The sequence below is a fragment of the Leptosomus discolor genome, chromosome Z (genome assembly GCF_034619465.1).
Source record: "Leptosomus discolor isolate bLepDis1 chromosome Z, bLepDis1.hap2, whole genome shotgun sequence".
Lineage (NCBI taxonomy): Eukaryota > Metazoa > Chordata > Aves > Leptosomiformes > Leptosomidae > Leptosomus > Leptosomus discolor.
In genome coordinates this window covers 41639144-41650555 of record NC_141419.1, presented here as the reverse complement: position 1 = coordinate 41650555, position 11412 = coordinate 41639144, and the positions used below count along the sequence as shown (strand labels likewise).

Here is an 11412-nt window from a genome sequence, read left to right as displayed (position 1 = left end):
CAACCACCTATGATCTCTTCTAAAACTACAGGTGGTAGAAAGAATGAAAGCCCTTCACAACATTTCATCTGAACTTCAGTGACAATGGCACTGTATCTGAAAGTATTTTCCCCCAAGTTCTTCGAAAACCACTTAAAACCTCACATATACTGAGGCCTCCACATTATTTCAGTGAACTGTGCCATGCATTGTTATTGCTCAGTACCAAAAATATAGGTACTGAGCATTGAATATTGAACTACCACCCAAGGCCTGTTTCAATGCCTTATATTTTGCTTCAAGGCAGAGTAAGCATCAGTTACCTGTTCTTCTCAGGTGACATACTTTATTTTAACAGCAATTCACTACAAAGAAATGCAAACAGCTAAGCAACACAGTTATCTGCCTCAGGTTAGGCTCCTGACTGTCCTGACTCCAAATTGCTTTGCAGAACATGAGCAAGCATACCAACTTTAGACGCCACAAGATGGGTGGTCATGATGCAGCAGAGCTGAAGAAGTTCTGGGAAAAAGTCATCCAAGAGCAAACTAAGCAACGAGAAGGTGAAGAGTCTAGGTTAAGCAAAAGTGCCTTGAACAAGTAAGTGGTATTTTTTCTTTTGCACAAGACAGCAAGGCACGTCATCACATGCTTTAAAATAAAGTAACCTGTTACTGTACTGCTTTATTCATAGCACAGATTGTGTTCTGGATCTTTGGCACTTTTCCTCTGCTTGTCTCTTATTTCCACGGCTCTTCTGCATGGAAACTCAGACACCCCTCAACCCTGAACCTCATGAGCATTCTTCAAAGGCCTTGGGGTATAGCCATGTAAAAATAAAGCACTTTGGCACTATGGCTTTTGATGGACAGAAAATATATAAAATAGTATTACATGGAAGGGACAAGCAAATCACCCCTTTAATGTGCAGCATAAACTGCATCTTTATCACAGCCCCTTGCATCATATAAGCCCAAAGATAGAAATGGTACAATAACATTTTCTTGTCCCATGAAACAGATTTCGTAAGCATTCCTGCTACACAACAAACAAAAATAAGGTTATTCAAATATATTTAATTTTTTTCCAAAACGGTGTAAAGCGACAGGCACTGCCTAGAAAGAGCTGTGACTGTGCTATAGATACTCCACACAAATGACGTAGACTGCTTCAAAGGCTCAACCTGCTTCAACTCAGGAGTTTGAACCAGGGTCTCCCATACACTAAGTGAATCCTCTGACTAATGGATGGAGAAAGAGGATAACAAATACCTGTGCCTATTGTGTTTTTCTGACAGGCTTTCTTCCTGAAGTTGACAAATGTTTTGCTGCACAAACTTTCCTTGAAACTGGGACATTCACAGAAATTAATTTACTTCAGCAAACTGGAATGTGCTGGTAAAAGGCCTTTTCTTTTAAAAAAAATCCAGGTACTTTGACCTTTGTGCCCAAGGAGGAAGCTACTATTGTAATTTTAAAGATGAGGAAATCAAGATCTGTGCAGATCCTGCATCCCAACGGAGTCAGATGTAGACAGTCCTGTTCCCAGTATCCTAGTCCAGCTAGTCAGTAATAGTCACAAATGTAAATCACCAACTTGCTGGAGAGAAAACATGTATAATAAAGCCCAGGAAAGTGTTCAGCTGCACTAGAAACCTTCGTCACTCTAGCTTCACAAAAAACTATCACAAGAAGACATTGCAAACCAATTGCAAGTAGGGGTTTAGATGGTATTTTTAACTTCACAAAATTAAAAATGTTAAAAGCTTTTCTAAGATCTTCTCTGAGTAGAAAAAAAAATGCAGAAAATAACTTGGAATATGTTTTAACTTAAGTATTCAATGTGTCTTAACTGACTGGTCACAACTGAAACAGATTCAAGAAAGTCCATTCAAGGTCACTTGACCAAAGCCCAAATTGTTCACAAAGTGTTCTCTAATTTGAAAAAAAAAAAGATATTTTCAAGAGGTACCTCATATAAGTGGCACCTGGGAGAATTAGACAGCTCTAAGTACAGGCAAGCGCTCATTATGTGACACATAGGACACTAGTTGCCACTGCTTTCAAGAGCAAATTTTTACTAATTGCACTGATTTTTTGAGGCTTAGCTATAAGCACAAGAGAATAAAGCCAAGACAGGGTAGACCAAATGAGAAAAGTTTAAAACACAATCTGAAATCAAACTCAGAAGCCAAACTAACACAAGCATCTATGTGAAACAGCTACTACTAAGCTATTCTCAGATTAAATCATTGGCTGTTGTTCTTTTTAACACAAGAAATGTAGTATAAAAACCCATATATTCCATGATGCGTTTGGCATTACCATATGATATCTAATCCTACAGCATCGCTGTTCAGGTGTTTCATAACACCGTTTCCTTTGGAAAACAACCCAGCCAACTATATCTTGCAGTGGTCCCTAGTGATTTTCTCTTCTGTCTGTACTATACTTGTGTCTTAAAGCTATGTAGCCCCTCTTGCATGTGACATCAACTCCTTTCATGAAACACATACAAGGTCTGTAGAGATTTTGGGTACAAAATGGTTACTTTTTTTTTCTTCATAGTAAACATATTTAAAGTTCTGCTTGCTCTTCTCCACAGCATTTTACAGTAAATTTGGGGAGTCAAAGGATGCAATTGTAATTTTTAATTTACACTGACCTTACTGGATAGAGTACTTCTGTGTGGCTTTGAGAATACCCCAGAGGGAAAAACAGAGCTCTTCACACTGACAGTATTTCATCAGTTGTTTGACTCATTAGGAATCCAGCAATGTCAAGCACTGATAGCATCAGCACTATCCCTTTCTCCCCTGCATTCCCAATCTTGGAAGCTAGAGAGATGTGTAGATGGTAAATAAATACAGGACAAGTGCTATGGTGATGAAAGAGAGGAAAGCTTTGACCCTGCTGAAAAGCCCTGGGTACATCTGAAGGTTTTGGCTCAGCATTTGCGAAGCGTCGGTCTTCTCTTTGCAGACTCCGCCACGAATGGACACTGCGGCTGGAAGGACGAGCAAGGCAGGTCCAGGCGCACACAAAAAAGCAGAAGGAACAGATGACACTGTTGTCCATCGAGTCTCTTCCCTCGCCAGATAAAACTGTTGCTTAAAGTTGCTGTGAAAACACAGAAAGCATTGGGCCTGACTGACCTTCTGTATGCACCTGTAAACCAGTAGCTACACTGATGAACAAACAAAAGGTCAGAAACTGGCCCTTTTCCAGACTACTTACTAGAGCTACTAATCAAGTCCTACTGAAATTCAGTGCAAGAATAAGGCCTCATAATCTCGAAAAAAACCACAAAGGCATAGGTGAGAAGCAGACACCTTTAATTCTCCATGACATATTATTACTGCGACACAGCAGGACTTTCTTATATAACTCTGCATTTCCAAGTGACAACAACATATTTCTAGGAAAGAAGATTGCTTGTTTAATAGGAATAATACATTTAGATGGCTGCATGCAAAATTGCGCATTTCCATTTACGGAGATCACAGAGACTGGTTTAATGCAGATATAAGCTGTTCTGCCTGTCTTGATGAGCTGCAGTGAAGGGAGTTAAGGATTAGTCTGATCAGCCAGACAGAAGGAGAAATATATTCCTTAATGGAATCAGGAAAAAAAAAGGAATGAGCTTTTCTGATCAATATATAAGAAAATTTCCAGATCTTAATCATTACATGAACAGAGGAAAGGATTTTTACTTTCATGGGTTAGGTAAGAAAAAGTCTACTGAGGTTATTATGAACCAGTCTGAGAAATGTCAGAGCAAGAGAGTATAAGAGTTTGAAACAGAAGGCAGCAAATTAGTTCATCATAATAGCACAGGAATGCTTTGCAAGGCATCGCTTGCCATACCTGGTGTACACTAATCCAAACACTTGCTGCATTTAATCTTCTAGATCAGGTGAAATACAGGAAGGAATAACTAAATACAGGGTAATAATCGTGTGTTCTGTTCACCTATGTCTGTGTATGTAAATACCATACCTTTTGAATGAAAACTGTTATGTTATCTCTTCAATTAATTTCTTTGATATGCAAGAGAAGAATCACAAGTTCTAAACAACTATTTTTCTCTAACAATATGGAGCTAGACGGAATTTTGTTTACACATAGGAATACATTTGAAAAACTTCAAAACTAAACAAAAATGAAAAGATTTTGACCTCACAGAAAATGCTTTTTTTATCCTTTTTAAAAAAATCTTATTAAAACACACAATTTTACAGAATGTTCCCTTTTACATAGTGACATTCTCCCACAGAAAAAAACATGTTATCACAAAAATGTTGTATTCCATGAAGGATCAAAACAATTAAAAACTTATAAAATGTTCTTTCATTATTGAAAACTGAAGGGAATGTAGAATCAGTCTTTTTTCAAAAAATTCAACCCCAGAAGCAATTGTTTCTTCCAGTGTATTTTTTTTTTCTGTTAGAAAAGCAATGCTGAAAAATAATAAAGTTGTAGCTGCTTTTGCCATTGCAATCTGGTCTCTTTCTTCTGTATTCACTTATTTCCCACTATTTTCTAAACATTTTTTTTGCTGCCACCCAAGTTAAACATTATCTTTGGTGAAGGAGATCGAACAGGATCTGAACCTGTTGCCACTTAAAAAACACAGTAGTTGACTGTTCTGTAGTGGTAGCCAAAGGACACAGATAGGCCCTATTGAAATGGAGAAATGCCAGATTCTCCGCTTCTGAAAACCAGATCTACTTGATTTGCTATCTTAACCACTGCTTTATTGTGTTGTAATGCCACTCACATCAGTCCAGCTTACCCCTACTCCACGCCAGTGTGACAAGAGAAGAACAGCCAAGAAAACCTGGTCTGATAAGCATTTATTCCTCCTTTATACTTAATGTCAATGTTTTTAATTACGAGGAACACTTCTGTGACAGCATATCTGGCTGGTTTTGCAGTTATATAAGACACAGGAAAAAGACCACACAAGTAGATATAATTCACACACAGCAATTTTCAGCACTCCCCAGAGAGCACCTGAAAACCACCTTAGCTGCCCAAGCAGTACCTTTTCCATCAGGAGCTCTGAGGAGGTCAAGGGATGTGTGAAATCACTTCCACTACAAGCAGGCAGCATCATATTGACTACACGCTGAAGGAGTGTTGCAGGCATTGTTTATCTTCGCAAGTACATGCAACACATTTCAGTTGAGAATGTGTTTCTGATACATCCACTTCAGTGCAGGGTGTGTATATCACAAGTCTGAGAGACTAAAATCCTCCCACTCTTAATCAAAACCAGCTCTTTGTGAGTTGCTTGAGTGCATATGCATTAGTTATGCTTACCTATTCTAACACATATTTTACAGAACAGCAGTATCCTGGCACCTCCATGATATTGAACATCAGATGTTTTCTGTTCCCAAATGTGGGTGTTCATCCATTTTTCACTGCTACTGCACATACAACCAGACTGAGAAAGGAATCAAGTACTAGAAATAATAAAGTCTAGCAGCCAAATGTAGCCAGATATGATGCTTGAAAATCGCAAAGCTGAAGGCAGGCAGTAAGATGATGGATAGTATTTTGTCCTTCTCCTTTACTTACTGAATTGGTGAAATTCAAGCCTGAATTTAAGCATTTCAGACACGTCTGAAAATGTCAAACCTGGCTTTCATTAAAAAAAAAAAGCAAGCAAGCAAAAGTCAGTTCAAGTTCAACTGCTACATTAAGAAACATCTGTGTCATCTGTATGCACAGCCCTGATTGATAAAACAGGATATCCAGAGAGCATAAGCTGTTGGGAGAGTAGGCCACTTCAACTGAACACAGCATTTTTTTCCTCCCTTGCCCCTAGTTCCTCCCCCATTCAATGAAACAAAAAAAGAAGACTCAAACTAAAATTCAGAATACAATAGCTATATTAAGAAAGTTGGACTAGCTATTTGAGACGAAAAACTAGTTACCCAGATTTTTTTCCTTTGAGTTCATTAATTTGCCTAATAGAAAAAGAACTGGAATTGAATATCAGTTAGTCTGCATAATTAGTACCACCCTAAGCCTGGATTAGCAAGATGTTACCATGTTTTACATCAGCATATAAGCCAGTCCAGCACCTGCCTAAGCCAGTAAAGAACAACTAAAACTGCAGGATAGGTCAGAGACTAATGATTTTGGTCATGGGACTGTAACTGTATGATATATGATGCAATAGATTTGGATCTTGTCTATGAGGTAATGCACTTAAGCTAGCAGACTGATGTCAGCTGCAGAACACCCACTTGGAATGCTGAAATTTATGTGCATGGCATATAACGTGAACACATACTACACTCATTCACATGGTTACTCTTAAGTGCTGCGCCTGATCCGAGAACCAGTGACTAATGTTTGAGAGACATCAAGGATGGCTTTCTCAAACTGTCTATGAGATGTGGCCAGTTGTTGAAGTTCAGCTTATTTAAATCAAGGCAGTCAAAAGGGTGAACATAAACCACATTGAGCTGCAGTCTGACTTCATTCAGACACCATCCAGAAGCACTCACACAATCAGTTACAGATAGGACATGTTTAAATAAGCATCAACTCAACACCTGTCAGCTGCTACACTTGAATTAGCACTTAAAGTCAGAGCAGGACAGCATTTTTTTTAACCTAAATCCTTGATTGTCTGGATTTACCACACAGTGGTTTGGATCACAGAGCAAATTTAAGGCATGCAAACCAGATTTCTTTCAGAGGAAATTAAACCAGACCAGAAGCTGTGCTCCAAGTGCACACCAAAGCACCCTAGCCTCTAAGGATCTGTGACAGGCACTATCTCTTCAGACAGTTCCGAGACACCTGCATAGTAGGGATATTTAGTTCAACTAACGAAATTAGATTGAGTCTGATGTAAACCCCTGAACCATGCTTAGTCTAATGTAGGGACCTCAGCAGCAGCCACTTCGATCTGCTGAGCTGCTGGTTATATGCTGAGTCTCTTGCTAATGTAGATGAGTATAAGCCAACCAAAACAATAGAAATGGGATCAAAGGACATTAATACATTCCATGTAGATCTAAAGGTGGATCTTAGCAGATACGACTGAGCTCACGAATGACAATTTAATTATACAGCTACGCAGATGTTCTAGCATGCATAACTATGCACAGCTTGGTCAACTGACCTACTGGAGCTGCATGTGTTGGAACAGAGTCTACCCACACTACAATAAAACTTAGCATAGATCTGGCTTCTGGAACCATGAAACAGCTATATATGGTTCAGTTCTACAGTTAGACGATAGGAATATGAGGATAATTACCAATTTCCTAGCCCAAATGTTCCTCCTAATTATAAACTGGCTGTGTCCTGGGGGATGGTGTTCTCTACCTTGCCTATTAAACAGCACTTGACTACTGGGTCTCCACTGCCACAGTGTGAATAAGGAATAGTAAATCACATAAGAAGTATTTGTGGATTGAAAAGGGCATCTGTAGATAAGTGAGGGTGAAACAAAGAGTAGCTATAGAAAATCTTATACCTCCTGAGGACGCTTCCCTTCATGAATTAAGCATTACTATACTATTTATTTCTTACAGAGAAGAACAGAAGTTATCCATGGCATTATGCATTTGAGACAAAATTGCACACGAAAATTCAGTAGTCAGGACTGACAATACAGAAATCTACTTATTTCTCCTGTTTCCCACTTAATTCAGCTGTGTATATTTATCTGTATGTTATTTATTGGCCAGAATGTATTTCAAGCTAAGATGAACACAAAGCAGGGAAAATTCCACCCCAAAAATGGCAGTCTGACAAACAGGCTGGAATAGAAAAGAAGAGAAGTCAAACTTAACAAAAGTTTGCTGTGTGCTACCTCCATAATTAAGTGTACTTGTCTGAAATGCCATTCCTTAAATGAAATAATAATTTCCTACTAGTGACTACTGAAATGTGAGAGACTACTAGCCTGATCTTTGCCTCGTACTCAGCGACAGTTTTCAGCATCAATGGGTCTGCTCACAACAGTATGACTTCAGAAGTTCACAGTCAGGGCCACTATTTTTCCACAGCAAACAGCAGCAGCACCAGGGAGAGTTATAATTTCAAACAACTGCAGTAATAAAATAGTCATCTGACAAAAATCAGAGGAAAAAACATGCAGTAGCAAATCTGAAAGATAACACTTAGTTTAGCTATTTTGGCCAATTCTTTAAAGAACAGCCCCTTTGTGTTTGGTTTCTACTATTATGGTGCTGCATATCCAATGTGAATGTTGGTGTTATTTGATTGGAACCGTAACTTCCCAATATATTTTGACCATTCAACCATAGGGAACAGTTCAAAAAATAGATTTAATAGTGAAAAAATCTTGATTATATTAGATTTAGTCTCTAACACAGAGGAATTATATCTGCAAAATACTGATTAAAAAAAAACTCAGTCTGTATTGTCTATTTGCAAATAAGCACCAGAAAATCACGTTTTCAAAGAGATTTTGCTATAGTTAGTTATTTTTCTCACTTTAATGTGCTATTCTAGTTAACAATTGCATCACTATTATTAGAGTTTGAGGTTTCAGTACAGGCTGAGTCTAATTAGGCAAGGAAAACACAACATTATTGGAATGGCCAACAGTGTTATTTCAGCCAAACATTTTGAAAAAGTATCTGTGTTTGCCCTGATACCTTAATTTTAGTTTTTTCAGGGTGGTGATTCCACTGCAGCTTCTCTTACAGAATTTTGTTCTGTAAGATTTGTATCGTCGCTTTTATATGTATTCTAACAAGTGAACAAACCCACACAATTGTTCATTTTTACATGTAAAAGTTCTCGATAACAATGCTGTCTTATTAATTACTGGATATTGTCACAGCAGAGTTCTTCTTAGAGCTTAGTTAATGATAAAGTGCCAACTAATGAATTGATACTTTGCAGCTTTTGGACAGTACAACAGTTTACTGATTTTGTTGATACTGCCTTGATCATTAAATATGTATTTGTAATAATAAGACTAACAGCCACTGAAAATAAGCCCTACATGCAGTAAGGGCAGTCTAATGTAAAAGATCAGAAACAGCAGTTATTACCCACCATCTGAAATGAACACTTAATAACCTGGAACTAAATCCCTTCAGGCTCCATTTATGACATGTACACACTTCTGCTGCAGTGATGACAAATTCTCCATTTTCCCAGAACTAATGACCCCTCTATAGCATGTACTAGGGGGTAGCAGTCATGTGGAATGAGTCTGTCAACAAACCAACAGAGTGCGGCCATGTTTGAAAAGTTTTATGCCTAAACCACGGGCAAATTTCAATACTTCCAACCCATAATAAGCCCCTCTGGACCCATATCAAAATTCTGTAGCATGTGTTTGGTCAAGACAGTTTCTGCATACTTTTTGTTTATTTTTGGGTTTGCTACCTTTGGCCATTACAGATAATTAGAAGCAATACATTAAAGTAATTCATATGTAACACTTCACTGTGTTCTGACAAAATACTGTGGTCTCATGGAATGGTTTATTGCTTTAATTGGTGGATGTGCTAAACAATATCCTCTTTATATCAAAACCAAAACATTTTTTTTTTATTCCAAGGCACCTCTAAGGAGGATCTTAACGTAAGTACAGGTGCATCTTAGAGCTTTACTGGAGGAATTTTGACAGCGTTAGGTTAATAGATCACTACAAAGATTAAAGATGCAGAAAATAAGTGTATCTTCAGCTACATTTGCTGCTATATTTATAGTTTAACTTGGACACTGCCATTATATACCCTGGAATCATCAGGGAAAACAGCCAGTCCCGATGACAAGGCTAGCATCTCTCCCAGCAAGCTGGTTTTGAAAAGTGTAATGACTAGCCCAAATACTGCTCCATTTGAGCCATTGTTTTCAACAAAAGCCAGCACATTTGAGCAGATACACTGCCTAGTTCCATCAGTGTCATCTTCTCTTTCAGGAATCCACTTACCTGGAATCTCTGGCACTCAGTTGTAAAGGCTTCCATCCCAGTGTAAACTCTCCTGGCTGCCAGTCCTCAATGCACCTTAAGGAAGTCTGGTATTTCTGTTGGCAAGTAGTCAATAAGAATTCACAGCTAGGCTGCAAGATTTTTGATCAGAGGAGCTTTATTTATGTTGTCAAAAGACAAGTGCAAAATTTGAACTGGGAAAAATATGGCCTTCTAGCATGAATTTTAGTCAATGTGACAGGCTTCTTGAGCTTTGCTCTGATCTGGCATGTAATTACTATGTATCCCTGATCTGCAAGCTCTGTGTCCTAAGCTGTAGAGCAATTCTTGACTTGCACACATATATTTTTCTAACAAGAAAACAGTACTTGGAAGACTTGTCTGAGAAAATTAATTTTTAATCACTGAAAAGAAATATAAACAAAAGCAATCTACTATGGCTCCCAATGCTCCAAATTACTTCAGGTTAAAAAGTAAATTAAAAAGTAAACCAAGCTGAACACACATATGTGAATTTTACCTTCATGAAACATAGCTTTTCTAGAAGCATCATTTAATCAGTTATAACTGAAACTGTGAAAGCCTACCACATGGAGGACTGCAATTACAGTTAAAAATAAGTTTTTCTGTTCCAAAGAAAAGTACAGGTAGACACACTACCCTAAATGCTTCAGCAATTCCAATCTCAAGTTTAGGAAAATGTCAGTTTGTAATGACTCATCTCCAATCTGGAGGAAACATAGACACAGTGCTCTGTCTCCAGGTTTCTTAATATTTGGAGTTCTGCACAATGTCACCTGGCTATTTGCCAGCCACAGGAGGAATACATCAGAGAGGAAAACCATGCTAGGGAATGTAAAACACTGAGCCAGCACATCCAACCAGCAGCCTCAGGCACACAGGTTCTACGAAGCTCTAAACACAAAATAAAGCTACTTCCAGAGCAAAAGATTTTAAGATTTTGTTCTTTGGTTTTCGACTTCTGTTGTTTTCGTGGGGTTTCCTTTTTTTTTTTTTTTTTTTTTTTTGAGAGGGGGAGAGCTGTCAGAGACATTCAAGTCCCCATGATAGCATTGGCAAGCTGAACTTCTGCTTCCTCAGTCTGGAACCACGTTTTGCCTTTTCCTGCAGGACGTGTTTTAGATCTCTGTACCTGTGTAACTGATAGTGGGCTCCGCTATCTTCTCCAAGTGCCAAAAAGACACACAGATCTGTGCAAGGTCATGCAAAAGGGATGGCCACCCAGGGCAGCTACCTCCACAACTGCCATTCTGCTAGCTGGGCTAAGAGCCAAAGCTACCTCCTGATCTTCTTTCACCCACTTTTCACAGCCTGCCCCAGCTACTTAAAGCTGCCTTTCAGTTACAAGGAGAAGAAACAGCCCGCTAGGTCTATGAGTAGCAATGTGGGGAGGTGGTCTGAGGACAAGAATCTAGATACTCTCTGACATTGTATTCCCTGTCACCCTGAAATTGCGTGTGACAGAAG

At 38.6% G+C, this 11412-nt stretch overlaps 1 protein-coding gene across 1 annotated transcript; it reads left to right on the top strand.

Annotated features, from left to right (window-relative positions):
* Positions 1-433: 433 nt before the first annotated feature.
* On the top strand, positions 434-3093 carry LOC147413274 (protein FAM240B-like). Its single transcript, XM_086480416.1, has 2 exons — positions 434-579; positions 2961-3093. Exons 1-2 carry the CDS (start codon positions 434-436, stop codon positions 3091-3093), a joined length of 279 nt encoding a protein of 92 aa, XP_086336542.1.
* The last annotated feature ends 8319 nt before the right edge of the window (positions 3094-11412 follow it).